The sequence below is a fragment of the Malurus melanocephalus genome, unplaced genomic scaffold (genome assembly GCF_030028575.1).
Source record: "Malurus melanocephalus ecotype Western Australia unplaced genomic scaffold, MMel_1.1 scaffold_643, whole genome shotgun sequence".
In the NCBI taxonomy this organism is placed as follows: Eukaryota; Metazoa; Chordata; class Aves; order Passeriformes; family Maluridae; genus Malurus; species Malurus melanocephalus.
The window spans coordinates 229,541-253,791 of NW_026623875.1; the positions used below are offsets into that span (position 1 = coordinate 229,541).

The window sequence follows — 24,251 nt, forward strand, 5'->3', positions numbered from 1 at the left end:
GACTTTCTGAGCACAGGTTATGCACCCTTCTGTGCTTCCTACTTCACATGTGGGATTGGAGGGAAAAAAAAACCAAACCCTCCCCTGCATATCTGCCAAAAGGCCTTTAAGCAATTCTCTCTAAGTTCAGCTGCCAGGACCATTTCAATTTTTGAAACCCTGCTGCTTAACAAAAGAATCATACACTAAGTATCCACTCTYCCTGCTTCAAAGGAGGAAACAAAAGGGGTCTGTTCCTGGAAATAAAAACTTTATATTTGGATTTAAATGAGGGATTACCAAAAAAATTATGGAACATTCTATTGAAAAAGGAATTATTAAGCTTTAACCATCTCAGCTTGTGAGCATATGTGAATGTTAGATTCTGCTGTCTAGGACACTTTCCCAGGACATTTTTGAGAGGAGATGACGCATCTCCAGATGTCTTCCAGGAAATTTATTTTTAAGTAAATAAAGCAAAAAATAGCTAACTAGTTCCAATCTGTGTGAGGCTACAGTTACTGCTGGAATCCTCTATCATCAAGCTAGGAAAAGATCACTMTTTCAATTTTGTGGGATTTGTTTTTATTTTCCTTTACACATCAGTCAGTGTTACTCCAAATATAGGTATCTAAAATGCAGGATTTCTGYTTCAGCCTACTTATTTTCTGCCTTTCAGTATTCTTGGCCTCAAGCTTTTCCTTCCCTACTATATTTCTTTACCCATAGAGAGAACAGCRGACCACTGCTTCCACAGGTCACTTCAAAACCATTCTCCAACTCTGCCAGAAAGAGATACAAGTACTGGGGATCTTTTCCTCATCTCTGCTCAGCCCAGGACATAGTGCCATAATCAGAGGAATCACATTAAACCATGCTTTAAAGCCACTGAAGACTCATACATTGTTATTTGAAGTGATACCAAATTTACTGGACTGGGCAGATTTGCAACTACTAACGAATTCTAAAAAACCCAGTATCTTTAGTTAAAAATTGAAATATGGGGGATATTTTAGATTTGTTCAGCTATKTCATTTTGAGAACTTTAAACCAAATATTAGGTTAAAAAATTATTTTTTCATATTTTAAATATATTTTATCTTTTTTCATTGTAAAGGCTTTTCTGTAATTCCAGATTGGATCGAAGTTAACGAGTACAGATAAACCAAAATCAATGCAAAACAGTCATACATTTTTAATGGGATTTTGACTATGCATCTTATACTAAAAGAATTCTGGAAAAACGTGGCTAATCCAAGAGTAAAACCATCCGAGTTCAAAATGGTGGGGAGACACCTCTGTATCAGAGGGCTRCAGATCTCAGTGCTGTGTTGGCCCAGAGGAGACAGGGAACAGCTGGACTGGGCAGGGAGTAATCTGAAAAGCTGCACATTTCCTTCATGCTGTGCCTTGGAAGCTGGGGCCTTTTGCTGTCACTTTAWGSGARAGGGGGGATGGGATTTYGGGAATGGGAGCAGGAAGATGCTGTCCCTGCACAGCAAAGAGTTCACTTCATCTGCCATCCTAGTTAGCAACTGAGGCTGTGCATCTTGGCTTTGGACTTGAGAATGGGTCTGCCTGTTGTTGCAGTTTGTGCTTTGTAAAAACCGGCTCCTCAGCCCCACATCATCAAAGCAATCAGATTGTGCATAATTTAGCTCTGTGCTTTTGCTACTCACTTGTTTCTWTTTGACTTCTCTCAGACTCACTYACCTTTGGATGTAAGAGTTGTTCACTCCCCTATGATCCAGATCATGGCTCAGGGTTGCTATCAGCAAAGCCAGTGTTTCTAAATCAGTCAGTTTGCTCTGTATGCAAAGARTAATRCCAGAAGTGAGTTGTASAATGYRTTTTACATCTGCTTTCTAAATAATGAAACCTGTTCTTTGTCAAGTCAAAAGACAAAAGTCAGTTTGGAAATAATTGATTTTATGTTACTCCTAGGAAGAGGTGTCCCCCAATGCTTGCCTTCCCCCTCAAACTAGAAAAAAAACTGAATTATGTTCAATGCTGTTCAGACTCCAGAATCTAGGACATGAGAATCAGCAGGGAGTGAATCCAGTGTAGTTAAGAATAAACAATTTATGGAAATTGCAGTGGAGACCKCCAGGATTCCAAAAATAGCAGGCAAACTATCAGGATCATCAGAGATTGCTCGACCGCACACAGAGTAAAAACCATCATGTCTACTCCAACAGAGAACAAAGATGAATGCCCTTGCCTTGGTCTCTTTCAGCACCTTTTGTCATTTTTATTAGTGAGACACAGTTTGAAGAGGAAAGAAATGCCTTTTCCTTATTGGTATTGGATTTTGTCTTACAAATAGGATTTATTTATGCTCTCAGAAGTGCTCACTATAAAGTAATATAAACCAACTTACAGCAACTGTCTGTAATCAAACTAAACAAACATGATTATTCAAAATGAACAGAAACATTCTGTTTCCTACAAGAATGTAGAAACAAAACATAAAAACATGTTTTGGAAGAATCTCTAATCAATATCTTACTTATTTTGGGGATCTTCTAGCCCTAATCAGAATTATTAGGTTGTTTTTAAAATTAATACATGTCTTAAAGTGCAAGGTTAAAAATTTGTTCAAAGGCATTGAAATCAATATTTAAGTATTTATTTTTATGTTCTGTTGTTTTTCTAAAGCTGCACTCAGCTCTACAGTTGAACATAAAAAATTCCCTGTTGAATATTTTAAGGAAACATCCTGAAAYGGGGTCAGACTTTTCTTCTCCACCTATTTAACTTACTTGTAGAGAATTCGTCTTAATAGAGGAAAAGGAAAATGTACCTGAATTTTCCCAGATTTCAGAGCAGCAAACATGCACTGTGCTGTRTTAAAGGCATGTCTCCAATTGTGATAAGCAACGTTCTTCCGATAATTTTTCTTCACACTTAAAATCCATCTGCAGAGAACCTTTAAGAAACAGCATCACATAGATTTGATTTCATAAGAAGAGATTTCTAATACATTCAAACTTGCTTAATCCACTTGGAAACTCTCTTGCTGGAAGAAAAATTCCTTTCAACTYAATTTTAAGTTCAAATGTAACCTACTTGTAACTGTGAACATGGATAAGGAYAGGCTTACAACCACTAGTACAGCTCCTAATTAAGTATGTAATACTTGTGGGTTTGGGGTTTTACTGCTAATGGCTAAATGTTGATGTCAGAAACACTGCTGCCAATTCAGAAACTGAGGTAGCTTGGGCTACCTGGGAGAGAAAAATCCTTGTTTATAATGACATATTTGATAGAGAAAATTTATTTAGTTACTTATTGAATTAAGAGCTGTTTTGAAAATGAACAGGCGGCTTTGTCCCTCCTATCAGCTTGTCAAAACCCAAGCAGAACTGGACTTTGGAAAGCAAATATGATAGAAAGATTACTACATTGCYGGGTAGTTTYTTTTTTTTTGCAGGAAGTGAGCATGTCCAGGATGTTTTTACTCAATGGTATTAGAAATTGTGGGTTATACTTTTTTACATGTATAAAAATCTTTCTGCCTACCTTTTTTTCCTAAGGAAGTGACAGATATAAAGGTCAGGTAGCAATTTGATATGGGGACATATTCCGTAGGTTGTTGACCTTACTCAGAGGTGAAATAAGTACTGAGATATTCAAGAGATCAGACTCAGTAATACAGCACTTCTTTTGGCCCTTGAACACTACTAATCTAAATTGATCTATAAACTGCTGATCTGGAAAATAAAAACATGTTTTCTYTAACTAACTTTGCCCATGAAGCCCTACAAATTATTCTTGCATTTTGATATGAATTTCAATGGTTTTTTTTGAAAAAGAAATAAAGTAAAACTCAAGTATTTAAAAATGAAGGTTTCTACAAATAGCTGTTGTGTGCATTGAATGGAAGAGGCTGAAGAGATTATGTATTTGACCTCCAGGGCCAAAACCAAGAATACCTGTCTTGATCACCTTTGAGAGARCCCATCTACAACAAGATGTATTGGTAAAAAACTTCAGGGAAATTCCCACAGCTCACCCTAAGTTAYCYGTTTCAGTCTTTACTATCTCCATARMTACAAAATTGCCCCTAATCTCTAATCTAATCTTTTGTAGGGAAAGAATAAGATAGTTACTACCTCATATAGACATAGAGAACAATGTTATTGTCCCCTTTGTAAGAGTATTTCACTTCCTGAGAGGTTGCTATTATCTCCCTCCTCATTATTGTGTTTTCCAGTCCATTAATCATAAACTGTAAAATTATTCATCCTTCAGTAGAACCAAACTGAGGACAGACCCCAATACTTTATGTATATCCTTCTAGTTTGCTAATAACCCTTTAATAGAGAGGTCCAATTATATTTACTGTGGGATCGTTTCACTACTCTGAATCTCTAATAATTAAGCTRTGTCATTCTGTGGAGCAGTATTTGGCAGCAACCATACCTCATGTTTCATTTGGAAGTTTTGCACCAGGTTGAGGTCTGTGAACATTCGAATTGTGCACAGTGTTGTTTCAAAGTCTGACAGCTCAAAGTCACTGAAGTAGAAGTCAGTCAGGTTGAGAGTTTGTGCAGATGGCACTACAGCMGCCTGGAGAACAATGAAACAACACAACTTAGCACTAAGGCAGAAAAAGCCAAACACATACCTGCTTTTTCAACAGAGAAATTGAAAATGAGATGCTAAATTTTACCTTCATGTGAATGAATCACCAATGAAAACTGATGATTGCTTCTCATTCACTTCCCCTAGCCTTTTCTGTTTAACATTACCTTATTTAACAARCACTTTTCCACAGATCAAGAGAAAAAGGATAAAATTACCTGGTCAATCTGGTTAACTAAATCACCTGAGGCAAATTGCAACCAAAAGTATTGATGAAATTGGGAGAATGAGAAAAGGCAGTGGAGTTATATACTTGTTTTTATCGATGTGTGGACAGCAAAATCTGTAATTGTTGACATTTTTCTAAAAATGGTGAGGAAAGAGATTTCAGTAAAACACGTTTGCTAACAGAATCCACATTCAGCAGGATGGGAGTCAGAACGTGTCCACATGAGCTTCCTCAGGGCTAGAAACCTGAAATATTAGAGYTCATCTGTGCTCAATAATCTTTAAAACCTGTGGGCAGTAGTTGYGGTGCAATTCCCTACAACCACAAACTGTCAGTGTGAAATTTGAAATTACAAGAGATACAACCYTCTTCCCCTCCCAATTCTACATACTTTTAAATCTGTATTTTTAATTATCAGTAATATCTCCATGTATTAAATCCCTTTTCTAGTTATAAAACGCAGAGTATAGGTATTGATTGCCCTTCAAAATAYCAGCATTGAGGTTATGCTAAGTGTTACATTAACTCTTACACCAACAAAATAAATGYTAAGTTTTTTACTACAGAACAAAATTCAGTATCATTTCCTTCCGTAAAATGAAAGATGGAGTTCTCAGTGCCACTACTTTAGAGTTGTTTTACCTCAATATGAGTGTGGTCTGAAGAAATTCAGGTAAATCTGAAATAGTGAAGGAAATAAAACTATGTGTTTRTCTTCCTCTTTGTAATTCTAGAGGAAAACATTTCTCCGTTGTGGGCAGCTCTGTGCCAAAAGGCTGAAAAGGAAGCATTTGACATAATCTACAATATTAGTACATATAGTGTGTAAATCTGTAGAACTATGGCTGCCAGCCTCTGTTCCATATAAGGTTCTGTCCTCTGTGTCAGAATCAGGAAGTCCTGGCAGATTATGAAAAGGAGTATTTACACAGGGAAAAAACTCACCACTCTTACACATTTCTTGTGCCAGTAATTTTGTGTCCCTCGGTTTGGATTCATGTGGTATTTCAGCTATGAGCACATGAAATGCCTGCATATTCAATGGCAAATAATGCAACTGTTCTGCAAAGCTACAGACAGAATTTTCAAAAACTGCAACTGCAGGCCAGTATTTCACAAGGAAAGGGGCTGGAAGGACACACAAGGAGCTCAAAGGAACACCTCAGGCCTCACTTCATTCATAATTTATCTTTTCCTTCCTTGATCTCCTGCCTCTTACAGCCGGAACACTAAGTTTCATCTCAACACTGAGCTGATATAAAAAACCTGCACTCTACAGCAGTTTATGATGTTATTTAACTATATTAGATACTTCCTTTTTCACTTACTGAAGCCACTAGAGCCTCCTGTTTTACAGCATGAAAGTTCATAWGCCATTTTAATTTCACGTTATTGAACTATGGTTTCTGTAAATTCATGGGCAGCGAAAAGGAGGCTATGGGTGGCAACTACAAATGATTTTGCTTTGTTTCATCTGCTTTGCATGGTAAAACGCAGGCTGCAGAATATCCAAGCTCAAAGGAGGTGACTTATGCAATAAGACAGTTCTGTACTATGTGGAAATGATGATGAAAGTAAAAAAATTGACTGCAGCCTATTCCATAAGGCAGATAATGAATAGARTAGTTCCAGTTGGAAGAGCCCTATAACCATGTTCTAGTCCAACTGTCTGGTAATTTATAATCTATTTTCAGATTATTTAGAAGCAGAACAGTGCAAAAAGGTATATCCAGAAACACAATTTTATGTGTTATACAACAGTATGAGTGCAAAAAATTAAAGTAAAAATTTAGAAAAAAATTACATGAGCACTAATAAAAAGGCCTGTCCTTGTGCTCTGCTATCACCTTAGGAGAGTGGTGGTTGACACCAGGACTGTATTAGGAAGCTGTGAACAGTTAAGCCCTGGAAGTGGACACTGCTCCAGTTCCAGGTTTGCTATGGTTGGTTGTTTCTTTGAGCACTAACAAAGGAACCACAAAGATCTCAACCCCTGAAGAGAAACCTTAGGAGAGGTTTTGCATTCTGGTCTTGTCATGGCTGTTTATCCATGAGCAACAGCCTGGTAGGACTGAGGTTCAAAAACCTGACACCACTCCAGAAATATCCTTAGTCTTACACTTTGTTATGTTGCTTGTCCAGACCAGTCCCATGTTACCCAGCTCATGGCCCCCTATGCCTGCCTGCCTKCCTTCCTTTCCCTCCATCCCTCCCATTTGTTCTGGTGCAGCAGGGGTGATGCTGTTTCTCTGGGATACCTGCTGAAGACTCAGAGAAACCAARCACATGCTGTGCTTTGAAATGCTAGCTGTAGTTGTTCTTTAGGAGTGGCTTCTAAACACAGAATTAAACATGAGCAGAACAGAACACTGAACAGAAAAACAACGATAAAAAAAATTCAAAATCACTGCATGAAAAATTCAATACAGAATTTATACATAAGACCATAAAGCTGCACACATACTTGGGATGCTTGAAAGGTACCAAAACTGTAAGGTAAACAACATTCAGACTCAGGTACAGAACAGAGAATTCTCATTATTTGGTTTCTAAAATACTTAATCATGAGTCTGATACTGACATTGCACCAGCTGTGATTGTCTCAGAAGCTAGTCAGAGCATTGCAAGAACCAGACCTGTACTGACTGACTTTCTCTAGAGTTTATCTCTTATTGCAATCTTTGCAATKTTTCCCTTTTATGTTATTGAACTCAGGAACCCATCAGTACAAGCTTCACTACAATTTTGATTTCTGGAAGATGTGCTTGTGCCTTTTTAGGGTTCACATCTGTGGACAGGACTCCTCTCGATAGTTCTATCAAAGGAATATTTCTAAAGTAATAGTAAAAAATTCAATTACCACTGTTACCTGCAGCTCCCTCGTTTCCTCCTCAGCAGCAGAAGCATGGTATGARAGAACCTACAGAAAGAAAAAAGCAGCCCTTAGTACAAACAAAAGAGCAATGTGAGAACAAGGGACTTGTCCTATGGCAGATTTTTCAGCATTCCACTGCATTTGCTGATGAAATCTGTCCATACAGGGCCCATGACAGTTTTAGGGGAGCTCTCTGAATGCATATGAGGAGATATCTGCATCTTTTACAAATCTCGCACTGCACAGAATCTTCTTGAGATAATTAGGCCAAGAAAACGTAAATTGTTTCTATAAAAGAGCAAAGAACTCTGATTTTCTCTTTGGAAAGTTTTCATGGCCCACTTTCAAAGACAAATAATACATGAAATAGCTCTTATTATGAGCCTGACATTATTGCCATAGTARTTATTTCAGGAGTTTATTCAGACATAAAACAAAGCTTTGCCCTAACTGAAATTTGACACAAAAGTCTGAAAGACAATRTATTCATTTTAAATTAAAAGATAAGCTCATATTTTTCAGCTATTGAGAACATATGACATGAAAATGTTATGGAGTTTTGTTTTTTTTTTTTTGGTAAAGTACCCATTTTATACGCTAATCTATAATCTGGCTGGAACTTCCTACATTATTTATAAAGTGTTATAGTAGGAGACAGGATTGCTGGTTTTCCATATAAGCAAATGATTTTGACAATAATTTTGCCTGCTTTTAATTTAACATGACCTAATATAGATTTATTTGAGAGCTGTAATGTTTCTTTTAGAGGCTACAGGGCACATAACCCCATTTTAGGAGCTCTGCAAACACTCTGTTTACATAATGAATATTAGGAGATCCAAAGTCTACACATTTTTCACTTTCAGGTATAACTTATCACCTTTCAGTAGTTCAGCTTCTCAAACTAAAGACCTCTTCAGCTGTTAAACTCAACAGTGACCAGTTCAAAGGCTGGGACCAGATGATGCTCATGTTGACATGGTTTGATGGAGTCTGAGGAAATTGCTGGAAACCTACAATAATGCTGCTGTTACTCCTCACACTGATTTGTGTAAAGGACTGAGCCAAAACRGTCACAAAAACCCTCAGCCAAGAAAAGGCAGCCCCTTAAGCTGCCAAACCATTTCCTCTTCTACGCGACAGAACGCACCCACTGTGTGCAGGGTGCAGCATCACAGAGAGGAAAAGCTGCCTCCAGCTCCCCACTAAATCTCAGGAGTGAAGTTAAGACAGAATACCAAATTAAAGAGTCTGCTTTCAGAGTCAGAAACACACAGAGAATTCCTGAGCAGCTCAAGAGCCCAGTGCTGTTCTCCTGAGGGAGAACAATCTCTGTTCAGTGTCCCTGTGAGTAACTGATAAATGTGGCCAACATTAGGGTCTGTTGGGGGTTAATTAAGGACCACCTAGATTTTGGACTCACCTCTAATGTCACCATCTGTTTGGCCATGGCTCTTTCTACAGCTTCATACATCTGTGTGTTCTGGATCCCCAGGCCACAAAAGATGACGAACGCTTCCAGGAACTCCTCATCGTTTCTGTTAAAAGCCTTGATTTTTCCTGAGTTTTCTTCCATCTTATTCACAAGCTGGCAAACCCCTGTATTGGGACACAGAAATGAAAGGAAGTAATACAGAGAATTGCCAACATATTGTATCAGGAATTAAGTTTGGGACAGTTTAGCTTACAGTATAAACTACCAATATACCTAAATGACACAGGAGTGCTATATGATTTACCTTCTTCTTTTTCAAAAGTAATTTCAATGTATTACAAAACAAATGTTAAAATATTATAGACACTTAGTAAATTCAAAAGTATTGATTAGAATTTGTAAACCAAAAATGCAGGGCTTTAGGGACTTGATTATCCTGTGAAATTCTAGGGTCRTTTTCATCCTAACTTTTAGTATTAATAGTATTCTAGATTGATTTAATCCCTAMAGACAATTTGTCCTTTGGAAGCTAATTAGATTTTGCAACCATGCCAAAAGAACATTTATGAAAGTCAGAACAGTGGTACACAGAGTTTTCGCTTCCTTATTTGAGTCAGTASCAGGATTTTTTTCAAGTAAATGATCTAAACATGGAATACCCAAGTTGAGGTTCAAAGCTGAAGTACATTCTATGAGGATGTGGTTGAATTACAGCCTCTTCCAAACATTACTGAACTCCTTGAGAAGCATCTGACTAAATTCAGGTTCAAACTGGTTGATATTTACACCTGTTTATTTTCTGTTAAGAATTTCTGGACTTTCTGTGCACATGCCATTGACAAAGTCTGATAGGCAACTTCTACCACACCTTGCTGCATCTTAAATCCTGACACAGAGGGGAATTCAGACRTGAACTTGCCCTTAGTTTTACCTGCTAAGAAATCWRAATATTAATTAAAGCAGCTGTACTRTGAGAATATCTTGTCTTTGGCCAAAACTGCTTTGGTGGTGATTAATGTCTTAAAGGAGTCCAAATGTTTCTCACTGCCAGGAATGTGAGAACTAACGGTTTAGAGCATAAAAGCTGCATTTTCCTGGCCAAGTGTGAAGATATCCCAGCTGTGAATTAAAAATTCTGAAAAAAATTGCCATGTGTGCATCTTCCCCATTACAGCAGATAATAAAACTGAGGAAAAGAATGCAGCACATACATGCAAAGCAGTTTTAGAACACTGGCCTCACAAGTAGATGTTTGCATGTCTGGTAACAATGTAACACTGTCCTGTTTCCAAATGATATTCTCTTTGGGGAATTTAAGAGTCTCCTCTAAAGAGATCAGTAAAACCATTATAGCTGTAGCTGTAAATGTAGCTGTAGCAGGGATTGGTGTATCTGAATATGGCAAGCAGGATTCCTAACCTTTATGGAATGAGATGAAATGGAATAGATCATCAAATCACAATAAAAAAAGAATCCCATCAAATAAGCCTTCATTCAAATAAGGAACAAGATGAACTTTCTCTGGGGAAAAAAGAAGCTGACATGAAACTCTTGAGGAAAATCCCATGAAACTGACTTTCAGAACTCTGTTTAGCACAGTTTATGACATTATAATTATTTCCATAGCAACTGTGATGTAATGAACACAGGATTAAGACCTATCAGTGATTATGCCACAAAAGTAAATGAATTCTTTGCAGACACAGTATTTGCACATATACGTCTCTTAAAAAGTTAGACAACTGCAGTGAATGTATTGTGCATTACTTTAGACTCTTTAACCTCTTTCAAAAACTTCCCCAAAGCACTGAGAKGTCCATTGATGACAAATAAAGGAGCTCAAAAGTCATTCACAGGAACATAGTTATAAAATCACAGCAAGATTCTGTAAAGCTTTTACCTCATACCTGAGAAACGCACAAGTCAGGAGAACGAAGTTTTTTTTTTATATTTCTTGCTACTAAGATTTGCTTGGTTTTGATGTTGACAGTTTTTTCCATCACCCATACCACTTCCCAATTTCTAGGGCTTTTTTTCCAGTTTTTTTCCAGTTTTTTTTAAAATTGTTTTTAAGAGTATTTTACATCTTAAAAATATTTTTTTAAAAGAAACTAGACTTCTAATAATAGTCATTTATGCTACATAGAATGGTAAAAAAACTTCTGGGTATTGTCCCAAAGACAACTTCTTGACTTTGTCCTATAAAATAATTGAACATTAGGCAGCTGTGAAACCATGAAAGACTTCAAAGAGCATTTCGCAATGAGAATGACTCAGATTTGAAATGCCCACCTGAATGGGTGWCCTGACTGAAATTTTCAGTTTGAACTTCAATAGAAAATCTCAATAGAAAAAAAGATCCCATGCAACTGTTTTATCAATAGCTCACAGCATGGTGAAATATCTCTAATTAAAGTTCCACAGTTCAGTCTTCATCTAGGTCTTTCAGGGTTTGCTGGAAATTATAAATAATAAAAGAATTCAGGAAAAAAGCTAATAGCAAAAGAAATTTCAGCAAWCTCCATTGGATAAAGATGAAATTTGTCTTACTGCTTCAGAGGTTAAAAAAAACCCCTGTCTTCACAAAAAAGGGACTTCATATTTACTCTATAAATTGGRCCATGCAGTTTTGCCATAATTCTGAAAGAAAATTATTTGAAGACCATTAAAAAGGCATTCTTGGAACTCAATATTTACTTGCCAGATTTTTTAAAGGTGAGGGAATTGGATTCATGCTCCTATCTAAGGTTCAGTATATTTTGCTTTCTGTTTGCTTGTGGATCTTACTGGTGCCAGGAACACAGGCTGACACTTATTCTACTCTTTGGCAACTTATTCGGTAAGAAATTTATACTCAAGGTGCAGTAGACCTATTAGATGAAAACAATTTTATCTTCTCTCCCAGCTTGAGATTGAATGTTGCTGTGAATTTACTGTGGAGCACATAAATTTATCTATTAAATGTATAACAGTATTTTTGCAGAGATACCTACCTATCACTTTATTCTTTTTCCCATTTTTTATTGGTGTACACAGCAAACTCTTTATGYTCTGGCTTACATTTTCTGCATTGTCATTCTGTTAAACAAACAGAAAAATACAGTTACAATTTTAAAAGCTCTTGTTCAGCTGGCTGAAGTGAAAAAGCTGTAGAGCTGGACTCAGCTATTCTTGGCTTACATTCTCCTTCAAAAAGCAACCACTTAATCAATGAGTTTGCACACAAACATCAGGCAGGAACACTACTACAGCTAGGTCAGCATTCTGCACTCTTCCCCAGACTTGGCATCGTGTCTCATGCTCCAGCAAAAGGAGACTGAATTTATCTGGGGAGTGGATGGATGGAACAAAATACACAATGTCTCTTTTTCAAATACCTGGTGAGAAAAGGCTGTAGTTCTGCTCTGACTGCTCCAGGAATAATGTGGTAGTTGTTGAGAAGTACACGTGGTCCAATCTCTAATTGTATGTGCCCAAAAAGATGGGCACGCACTAATATTTCTGCTCAAAAGCTTGATGGGCACATACTAATATTTCTGCTCAAAAGGTTGTTTTGGGTTTTTTTGGTTTCTTTTTTTTATATTATTGCTGTGTGATCTGGCATTGTGCAGGGAGTGTAGAGAGTATGTTGGCAGGATTTTCATGAGGTGAGTAAGAATGCTGTTGAATGTCCTCCAAAGAAAGAGCAAGCCAAGGTTTCTAGGGCACTGGGAACACCTGGGATTTCCCTCATGTCAGGGTGCATCAGCTTTCCAAACATTTAGGCTACAGCCCTGCCTTGAGACAGCTCCTATGCAGTCGTGCAGGTGCAGTCACTGTTGGTAGAAAACATTATCCAGAATTCCTTTTAACAGCACCATCATTTTCTTTTTATGAGTTTCTTTTACATGCATAAGATGTATTCCAGGAAAAAAAAAAAAGAAATCCAAGTAACTCTAATCCTACTGAACAAGMTGTTTCAGACAAACAGTTGTTTGGATGATTCTCAAGGTATTCATTTTATTTTTAAATGTCTTCAAAATAATCACCTCTTTCTTTGTTCATCTGTATAGTAATCCATCGGATTCTGTCTGTACTTCCAGCCCTGCAGTTAAGTCTGAGAATTCAATTCCTGTGCTTGCTCAATGCTTCACAGAAACACACATCCAAGAAACATTGCACAGAAAAAAAAAAGGGAAGCCTCACAGCTCCCCACCTTGAGTCTGCCCTTTCTTTCCAGTTACTGGAACAATCACACTGAGCATTCTCTTTTCTGATTCTTTTCTGCATCTCAGAACAAATTTTGGTAAAAAGCCATCTGCTGACCATAGTTACTCCTCTCCCTCTCATTACCACCTCACCAACATGCTTAAACAAAATAGTAAGAGCAGACATCTTTCTAATTTCTGCATTGAAAATACAAAATTAAAAGTTTGCTTTTTGTTGATGGTGGCTATGAAGGCAACCTGACTGCAACCTGAGCCTTGCCAAGTGACCTTCCCTGCTCACTCTCTGATATCCATGTGCTCCATCATCCACCATACAACCAACTCACACCTGAGCAAGTGTTAGGCAAAAGCTCCCAAAGAGAAGTGAAGCTGATCCATSTCCACTCCAACAAACAACATCCATTTATAACATTCATCTTTGCAAGGACAAGAAAGGAAATCTGAGAACCTCCCAGCACTCGCTGTGCACCTTCCTTTGTGTTTGTGTCATTCTGACTGGGGCCATTACATTGACAGTAACAATAAAAACCAAAAAAGATTGAAAGGGAAGCAGAAGAAYATTTTCCATTTCTGAATTTCAAATCTAATCTTATTTCACTTACTGTCCATGGAAATCTTCTGTCTTTGCAGACATCTGGGATGTTGAGTGGCTCCATCGTGTTCTTGACATACTGAGCATACATGTAATTGATTTTGTTTGTGTCATAGTCCCTGAAGGATACAATATTTTTATTATCAGCATAAGAAAGTAATTTCATTATGCCAGCACTTTGGACATCATTTTCTACATACATGGGRTTAAACTTAATATAATAAATATTTGCTGCAAAACGACATCAAAGGGGCTTGGAAAATCTGCTTCCTCCCTGCACACAGTATCTGTAGTACAGCATTTTATATACAACTGTGTCGCTTTCTGACAGTATTTGAAACAACTGTTTTTGATGAACAGAGACAGTAATTTTCAAGTTTCAATACAGAGATTCAGGCTAACTTTGTAAATTATTTAATCTGTGTATTTTAGTTCAGCTTTTAGCTCTCTCTTTTCCTGCCAGCTGAGCTCCTTAATGGTTTCTCAAAGATGAGTGAAAGTTGGAACTTTAGGACTCTAATCTTGATTTAGACAGACATGTTATTTGAGTCATCTTCCTTATCTATCAGATGAGGATAATGATTAGAATAATTGATTAAAAGCATTACTTTGGTTATTATCTTCTAATTTACATATGTCTTCTCTGCAACAYGCAGATTTCTTTCAGATCAGTTTTAGAGCAGTTCATCTGTGTATTTCCATAGCTTAGCCTTGAAATACAAATATGTCCTTAGACTGGCGAAGTGAAAAGATCAGGCCTAACTCCTGTTCTGCTCAGTGGGAACTTGTTAAGGCTAGAGAGTTWGTCTATGCACTATATATATGTCTATACTTCAGGGAAAAACATATTGTAGAAAAAGAGCAGCRATACCTGGGATCTAGCAGAAATAAGTGCTATTATGAAAAGATTATTAAAAGCAGTTTCTTCAACATGGTGGGATGAACAAAGTCTGAATTGATTGGTTTACCTCTTCAGATTTTCAGCTGATTCTTCTAATTCCTCAGATTCCATGTGAAAGACACTAGAAAATGTATCCTGGAATAMCAAGAGGATGTTTGAATACATAGGAGTACAAGGTTGTCATAATTTAGAGTAGTGTTACTCATTAAAACCTTGCCGCAATTATCAAAACCTATTCTGTACTCATGTAAAATTATTCAGCTTCATTTCACATCTATCATCAAGCATACCAGATCCTACCACAAAGCTATCTTTTGATAYAATTTTAAATATCACTGAAGTGTCTTCAGTCTCTGCTGATGACCCAGAGAAGAAATGCCAGTATTTACAAGCTGTGCCAAATTTATGTGGCAGCACAGAAATTCTTTAATTACACAAGACCAAAACCTCCCAGGCCAACACCCAGCCTGAGAAGATGTCATGAAAGAAAGGACAGAGGATGAAAAGACAACAAAATACACAATGGGACAGAAATACCACTGAGTCAGAGTGGAAGGAAGCCCACACCACTACCAGGGAATAAACACTTCTGCCTTCAGACAAAATAAACATACTCACRGGACAATCTTCATCCACTATAAAGATGGTACACCTCTGCACCTGCATGAAGGATATGATAGTGGCTGCAATTTTCTTCAGGATTACTTCCAAAGACTGCTGCTCCTCAAAAATCAGGCTGGCAAGGTCGAGAAGCACCTGAAGAAAAGGTCATTTGTGAGGGTTTGACTAATTGTGATTTATGCAGTAATTATCATTACTGATGTCTTCCCCTGAATTAGGGAAGCCAATGTGTATGTCTGTGACCAAAATTAAGTTTTGGCTGTCACACAGATTTCAAGGTAACAGCCAATATTAGCCAGTTTTAGTCTTTTTATGGAAGAAATAAAGAGCACAATTAGCTGTCTGATGCTTTCAGTCAGAGATGCTGATTAGATTTAGGATTAATAGGTCAAATGAAACCTTAGAACTCCAGACAACACAGCTGCATGTCCTTAGGAAACCTAATAATTTCCTATGGCTCATGTGTACATTCTCAAACCGGTAATATTTCCATTTTCAAGACCTCTGCACACAATTATTCTCTTGTAATTCTAACAGATCCTAATGAACTAATTTGTTGAAAACATTGTTTAGACGTTGTATTTCAAAGCTGCTGTTGAAGGACTTAACTGCTCAGATGCTCTCTTTTTTTCCTTACAAGAAACATGAAGGCAATTTTAAAAACTAGCCAAACTTGTACCAATTTGCCAACACTGATAGTCACTTGGAAGCTCAGACCTACCAGGAAATATTTAAARCAACTGCTGTCCTGTCTTTTCTCTGAAACATTATCACATCATACAGGGCAGGCACATTCATCAATAAAGGCCATGGCATTAATAACACATCAGTTAGAAAGCTGGCTGCAAAGCACAGCTTTTGCAATCAGGAGGAAATGCAGTTTTCCATCTGATCATTACTGAAAATACTGTTAGTGATTGTCAAAGTGGTCACAGCCTGAAAAAATGGTCTGTACTCTGCAGGGGTGATTCTGTCTGTAATTTCCAGAGTGTGCCACCCCTGGYTGTATAATGCATACAGTGAAGCACAGGATAACATCAGGCAGTATCAAGTATTTTCTGACACACAGCTTCACCTTCTKTCCCTACATGGGCCACCTCTCCCAGCCCAGGCTGGAATGTGCCCAGCTCCTTCCCAGTGCAGTTCATGAGAGCTTCAGAGACACACAGCATTCAGTCACAGGGATTAAAAGCAGCCAGGGAATAACCACCACACCACAAACAGGAAGGGGAGGCACCGATTACTTGCAGACCCTCAATAATTCTGTATCCGTGGGACAAACCTGCTGGCCCTACCTGATTGCGCCTGTTCTCCAGCAGAGACGTCTCGTACAGCTGAGCGTTGTGGAGAACAATTCCACAAAATGCCAAATATGCAGCAAAATCCTGGAGACAAATGAACATGAGCACCTCAYGGAGATAAAGTCCCACAGCATCTTAACTCTACCAAAAATAAGCTACTGAAATGTTTTGTTTTCATTGTGAAGTATGAATTGATATTTTTGTTATTTTTGGCTACCASACATTTAGGGTCTGAGTTTTTTTCAGTTACTTGTAATTTCTTATTTCCTCAAGAATCCCTTCTCCTTTTTTTTAAGCTAAACTCTGAAGATCACTATCTTGTTACAAGCAGGGTTCATCTAAAAAGCAGCTTGAAGGAAAAAATAATTTTGYGGCAATTCCCCTCTGAGGGAATTCATTCTCTTGGGAAGTGAAAATAAGAATTTGCTAACATAGCAATCCCACAATATTTTCCTCATTCAGTATGGGATTAATTCTGATAGYCTGCAGATACTCCGTGTGCATTTTGTTTTAAAGGGGGAGTTTTCAAAGAGAAAGGGTGTATTCTGATTCTTTTATTGCTGATTGTTAAGTCAGCTTCTTCAGCCTGAGCACAGCCTGGTTTTTGCCCACCAATCTGAACGTCAAGTCTGGAAATTTTGGAAAGCAACTGCAATGTGAGAATTAGAAATCAATTCTACTGTCTGCTCTCCTGATTCTCACATTTATTGTTCATAATTTATCTGAAACTTGTTCTTTTCCTGCAAATGCTGTGTTGACAAATGACATAGTATTTTAAAAGAGAACCACTCCACAAATTTTAATATTCAAAATGTGTTTGTTGGGCTTGCYAGGAGAGTTAGAACCAATTAATTAAAAATTATGTCCATTAAAAGTGATGAACATGTTTTACAATGCATTTCAGTAGAGCAAGTCTGTAGTTCAGAAATATATGACAGATAACATGATCCAGAAATTATTTCACATCCACATTTCTCATGGCCTCATAAAGAAAAAAATTGCCGTATTACCAGGAATGTTTACTTTCTCAGAGACGTTTAATTTTTTGATAACTTAAAAAATTATGAGCAGCAGGAAAATTAAAAACATATTCACCCCTCCCTTCCCCTATGAAAACAGAATATATAAACATCCAGCTTTGATACCTTTTCATCYTGTTCAGTGAAAGTGCCACCAATTCCGGATTTCTTGTTGATTGCTTGAGCCACACCAACAACCTAGTGCATTCAAAATGGAGAAATTAGCTAATTTTTAGGAGTCTGTCACTGGGTTCCATTTCTAGGCATATTTATATAAGATAATAAAGTATCATTACAAGTACTTTCAATTTAAATTTTTAGGATAAAAAAGGTTTATCTCTCATGCATAAACATTCCCTAAATTATAGGATTTCAAGACCTTAGCCTTTCCCTAATATAATTCTATATGTTTCCATTCCTTTTGAGACAAAGTATTATTAATGTGATTTACAGTGTATGCCAAGTTTTTAGCTATTTTCAGATTTTTTGGGATGATTACAAGTGATAGAAAAAGCTGCAAAGAACTTTCTTTGTTTGAGGTCCGAGTAGTGTAAAACCAATGCAAGGTGTAATGATGGTGGTTTTTYCATCTTGCTTTTTTAGGATATACAGTATCAGAGAAGCACTGTGGTGGGCATGTTGAAAAAATTGTGTTTTGCTATTAATGGTTAAAGTTRTAACTGCTAAACTAATGGAAGACGTGGGTTTATTTTTGTAATGGAAAAGAAGACAATTTACTATCTCTCAGCCTAGCATTCCCAAAATACTGATGCTATAAGGAAGGTCATTGTTCTGTAGCATGAATCGCTGCCAACTGTGGGCTCAAAAATGTCTGTCTGAAAAAAACACTTAATTGTCAGCTCCATTCCATACAACCCRATTTTTCCCACAGTCAACTTCTTATTTACTTCAGTAAGGAATATTTCTCATCCACTGAACTTCCTTTCTGTAATAATAATGCACCACTGGCCTATATAATTCTCTGGCAGGCTTTGAATGAAAGCAAATCCCTTAACCAGTTATTATGCTTTTATGTTAACCTATATGTGCAGAGGTTAATGGTTAGACCTCTTCCCATGCCACTATCTTCTCTGGGTATTAATTTTTTTTTTCTGTTCTGATTCAGCATAAGCTAAGACAACTTCAAGGAAGCCAGAGGCTTATCATCCAAAAGGTGAGTACTTTCATGTTTGTTGTTGAAATACATCCCCTCCAGGACACAAAGGCTGCAATGCTTAAAAAAGCTATAAGAAAACAGTAAAAGGACCATATTAATACAGAAAAAAAACCCTCAAATTATTTAGGCTCCTTTTATCAGCACTGCAGGTTTCTGATGCATTAACAAAAGGAGGGGTTCCAAGAGAAACGGTCAGTTTTACATCATTTATAAAGTCTTTCAATAAAAGGTTTTAACTGAAGAGGGAGAGAGTAATGAGGAGAATAAACCTGCTAAATATTCATATTGACTCAGTTAGGGTAAGAATTTTGTGCATATGCAAATCTGTCTCTTTTTTTGCTGCTGTTTCAGTGGCGTTCTAAACTTTCAGACAACTTCCTATTGTGCMCTTTTTTTCATACCAAATGAACAGTTTTAAATATTAAATTGGTCCAAATTCTGGCCTCATTTATGTATGGTGTAGAGACAGTAATGAGAAAAACTTCAGACAGGTATTTTTTAGCCATTGGGGTCTTGCCTACAACCAAGTAATTAGGAGAAGATGGAGGAAACTCGAGAGGATCTGCTCTTGTTACTGAATTATGTAATTAGGACACAAGTCAATCATGTGGTACCATTTTGGGCCATGGAGAACATATGCCTGCATTTTAGTGAATACTAAGTACAGTATGAACCCCAAATCCTCATTTTTAATACTTATTCTAAACAAATCAGAAATAACAATAGGCCTGGTCTGTGATGCCCAGCTGGGAGTTAGGTTTGCACCAGCCATAAAACTCAATCACAGGTGACCAACTACTCTGAGCTCAACTACACAGGGAACTAAAAAAATTAAAATGTTACTCTGGGTGAATAAAACCAAGAGTGAGGGAAAGATTGAAGTGATTAGGATCTGCTTATACTTTGACACCTGTGGGTTTATGGCCTAATCACTGAAGCAAGCAGTGTTCTGTRGAGTGCTACACACTTATTTTCCTGAGCTTTCTCCCAGTTTGAGTAGGCAGGTGGGATTATAGAACATACGATCTCTAGAGGAGTCCTGCAGCTCCCAACAAGAGCCTTCTGCCAGGTTTGCTGTTTGCAAAGTGTGTAAGAGGTGAGCAAAGAAAATACCTTTGGATCAGAAACCAAGTAATTCGCTATTTTCAGTCAGATCATACATTCAGACATACATAATGAACACAAAAAGCAATTTTGATGATGGAATTGTTGCCTTACTTTCAATCCCAAAGAAGGAGAACAAAACTTCCATCAATTACTGAGTCAAAACCCACACATTTTTTACCACATCTGAACACAGATTTCCTGACTCCCTTCTTGCTGCTAACACAGGTGATTTTCCAGTGCTTGTTCTCAAGCCTTTCTTTTCTGTCTGTGCTACTTTTCCAATTTAATAAATCCCGATCCACATTACAAGAAGAAATTTCTCCTAATTATCAGAGAACTTAATTTTCCTATTTGCTAGCAATAGCTGAGTCCTGTCTCTAAAAGTAGCARGCTACCTTGAGTCCTTCCCAGTAAGTGATGACGGATGACTTTGATGCTGTTGACTGTGCTCTGGATTTTATCTGGCTTATTTCATGCTGCAATTTTTCGCACATTAAAATTACAGGCCTAACTCTGTGAAAGCTGATCCAGCTCTACCAGCAGCTGGTGCCTTTTTTAGTGGGTTCTTACTTTAGCTGACTTAAAAACATAATTAACTTTGCTTCTTAAGGAGATATGTTTTGTATTTAATTTGTTGGCACCTGAAGAAAAATCACATTGAAGCCAAAGACTGGTAACTGAAAATGGGAAACATGACATTTTTGATAAGAAAACATATCCACTTGAGAAGACAAAGTGGTGTAAACCTTACTTTGCTCTCCTGGTTTCGTAGAGGTTTGATTCAAGCTTATAAAATTATCCTGCAGGGACAGAACTGTATTTACAGACTTCCCTTTTTAATCGACAAAAATTTCCCATCCTCTTCTATCATTCATGCCAGCAGTAGCCTCCACGCTTTGCAGCAGTCTAGCTACTATAATGTGTGTCTCAGCATAAGCTGAAAATCCATCCAAGAAGCAAATTACTGATCTCCATAATCCTGCAGCAAGACTGCTGCTGGAACTRAGCGAGTTTGTTTAAACACAGCTTGGCTAGACCTGCTCTGCACTGCAGTGATTGGGATGTGTGATAGCTGAAAGGTTCACTGGGGGAGAAAATAACTTAGCTGGCTAACAGTGACATGCCCAGTCCCATTTTACACAATCAAGTTCAACAGAGTATTTTCAAAGGCTGTTGTAAATAGTCGCACCTCTGATTTGTTAGGAAAGGCTTCCCAGCAACAGGAGATAGGGCCAAGTAAACAGCAAACCAAACAAATGAGTGAGCATTGCCAGGAAAAAAAACCCAACATTTCCCTAGGAAATTCAGTCTTACATACAGCCTGGGAGAGAGGTATCAGTTAATTCAGCTAAAAGCTCCATATGAGAAAATCCTACAGATTTTAGTACAAATTCAACTGAGATTGACTTTTAGGCAAATTATTATGCACAACTCAAAGGAAAAAAAAGAAGGAATAACAGAAAACATTCCTGGATGTGTTCTACAGTACCTGTGGTGACTCTGTGCTTCAGAAAGCATCCATTCTCCAGGCATTCCAAACCTGTTGGAGTGCTGTGCTGAGTCTTGCATCAGCTCTGGAGTGCTCCACAGGATGGTTTAAGCTAAGGAATGGAGTAAGGACTCCTATTTCCTTTCCAGTCCTGTCAAAATGACTTTGTTTACAAATGTCTCCAAAACCATATGGGGACATTCGAGGTGATCATTATTTGCAACAGCTTCTGTAATGTTTTTCCATGTCCGGAATCCAAGACAAAACAGGAAAAAYGTGCCACTGCACTTACTGACTTGACAAGAGCTCTAGAGAGTAAATCAGTACCTTTTGGAGCTTCTGAAGAATTAAAGGCTTGAGGACACAGCAAGAGTGAGAAGATGCTTTTTGAGATYCACAGTGCTGAACTGGCCCACATTTGGGTCTTCTGCCAGCAGTGTACGGCCCTGATTTCTGAAAAGCCCCATAGCACTGGAATGGTTCACAAGGACAGCTCAAGCTAAAGCCTGGTGACAACAGCACCAGTTTCCTCCTGCACAAGAAATAACCATGTAACTCTGTGGTACAAACTGGCTAATAATAACTTTTCATATGTGTATACTATTGAGGATAAAAATTCAGTGTGTTTTGAAGGTTTTGCTGTGTTCTGATAAACATCAATAATCCAAGCAGCACCTCCTAGCTACTGATGTCTAGATAACTGTATACAATTCTCTGCTCTGACAGAAGAATCACCAGAAGAGAAAATCTGATCTTACATGACATGATCAGCAGAGTTTTATGCATCTGAAGTGCAACATATCTGCAGCATTTCTRTCAGCAAGAATAGGTTGAGCAGGGGATTAAGAAAAGTTGTTTTAGTATTAAGCAGATGTAATTCCGTTCTTCATSTGCATTTGTGCAAAGGTAAAGTTTTAGTGCACTGCAGTGTCTCTCATTGTTGCTAATTCCTGGGTCCTGTCTGGRAGCTCTTCTGTGAATCAAATTGTTTTCTTTTCATTTATGGAATTTCTTACTAGCTGTTATTTTTAAATGAAACTTTGGTTTCTCACATGCCTCGTGGAAATATAGGCAAATGTAAAAAACATCTACTGGAAAAATCTCCGTACTTCAGCAGGCCCAGAGGATTTAGAAACCAGCATGAGATTTTCCTCCTCTACGTTACTGACTCTTTTGTTTTAAAAAAAATAGCACTAATACTAAACAAACAAACAGAAAGCCCCAGTTGCTTCTCTTTCTCACTGTTCATTTTTGGATGACTTCCAGAATCATCTTTTCACTGTGATTGCTGACATCCTGGGCTAAGGCAGCATTCATGAATGTCAGTATTTCTAGAGGGGCTTTGGKATTTTTTCAATTTTATCTATAATTTATTTTTGTTTAACAGGGAGGAGCCATWATTCTGGTTTTGTTGTTTGGGGGGTTTTTAAACAGAGAAAGCAGCAGAATGCAAATGGAAAATTAATGACAGATTCACTGACTCCAATGTCTCTCCAAAAACATGTCAGTCATTGGTTATAGCAAGAGTGAGAAAAACCTTCTGACAGAGACTGTAAAAATGTGAAAAAAATTAGGAACTGCCATTCTTTCCTGTAAGTCTTACAGTTTAGCGCCTTCAAATTATTGCATACGAGTGTAACACTCCTCAAACTCCAGGTTGGCTGAACTTGTCCAAATAAACAAATTCCTGCTTCATTTCCACTCATTGATGCTCTCAGGAGGAGGAAGCTGGCTGAAGACACGGCCCATTGCAGGTTTATTCAGCCCTTAAGTCATGGTGGACTGGACAAACAGACTGCAGCTCCTATTCCTTCCCCACCCACCACTGGGACCTGGTGAGAAGTGAGCACTTTGACACTCCTCAGCCAGCAAGGCTTTGTAGCTCATTTCTGTTCCCAGTTCCACAAGGCGTATCATCTTTTTCCATTTGTCAAAAAACAAATGGGATGGCTTGGGTGAAACTGAAAGCCTTGCATCAGCCTGACATGGACCCCTGATCCCTGACAGCTCTTCACACAGCATCTGCTTGGCTCATCCACTGCCYAGGGCCAGTAGTGGCTGCTGCCAGGTAAAAAGGGGAAGACTTTTAAACAGGAGTGGGAGAAGGAAAGCATCAAGTGCTGGCCTTGGAAGAATGGAACAAAATAATTTAAGCTAAATTTTTTAGCTAGTATTTCCTTTCTTCATGTACTGCTGCTCTGGTCAGCTAGATTATGATTCAATAAGCAATTTAATTCAGGAGTTTAATCTATTCATTTAATTTGAAGAAAAGGTTCAGTGCAGTTAAAGTCAAGGTGACCATCTACAAGAGGAGTAAAAGATGGAAAAGTAGAAAAAAAGAAGGTATGCTGTGTTCCAGTCAATCATAGCAACATTTCTTTTGGGGAGTTGGAGCTTTCTGGAAACAAACTATAAATGCTCTGAAAAATAAATGAATTCCAGGAGAGAAAATCTCCATTTCAAAGCTCTGACACACTCTATGGAGAGCCATACATTTTGTCAGTATGCTAAGAATTGGTGATGTGGCTGAAGGCCATCAGGATCAAAGAAAACCCAACCACACTTTCCTTACTCTCTAAGTCAAAGAGCACATCTCACTTTTTTCTCCATTCATTGGCTTTCATGGACTTCATTGAATTCACTCATCAAATACTCAGGGCTGATGTTGTTAGTCCAAAATAAGAAACAAAAATAAGAGACAGGATGAGAGAGCTCCGATGAGAAGCAGCAT

At 37.8% G+C, this 24,251-nt stretch overlaps 1 protein-coding gene across 4 annotated transcripts in view; it reads right to left on the bottom strand.

Moving 5' to 3' along the window:
• PDE5A (phosphodiesterase 5A) overlaps positions 1-24,251 on the bottom strand; it is a 103,612-nt gene that overhangs the window by 10,674 nt on the left and 68,687 nt on the right. For 3 of the 4 annotated variants that reach the window (XM_057383584.1, XM_057383581.1, XM_057383585.1), the window contains 11 exons: positions 17,874-17,945; positions 16,723-16,812; positions 15,425-15,562; positions 14,874-14,941; positions 13,916-14,024; positions 12,099-12,183; positions 9,094-9,269; positions 7,656-7,715; positions 4,405-4,551; positions 2,783-2,908; positions 1,693-1,787 (listed from right to left, as the gene is read on the bottom strand). In XM_057383584.1, coding sequence (XP_057239567.1) covers positions 1,693-1,787; positions 2,783-2,908; positions 4,405-4,551; positions 7,656-7,715; positions 9,094-9,269; positions 12,099-12,183; positions 13,916-14,024; positions 14,874-14,941; positions 15,425-15,562; positions 16,723-16,812; positions 17,874-17,945 — 1,166 coding nt within the window. The remainder of the gene's footprint in view (positions 1-1,692; positions 1,788-2,782; positions 2,909-4,404; positions 4,552-7,655; positions 7,716-9,093; positions 9,270-12,098; positions 12,184-13,915; positions 14,025-14,873; positions 14,942-15,424; positions 15,563-16,722; positions 16,813-17,873; positions 17,946-24,251) is intronic. The other variant, XM_057383582.1, reaches the window with a different exon arrangement.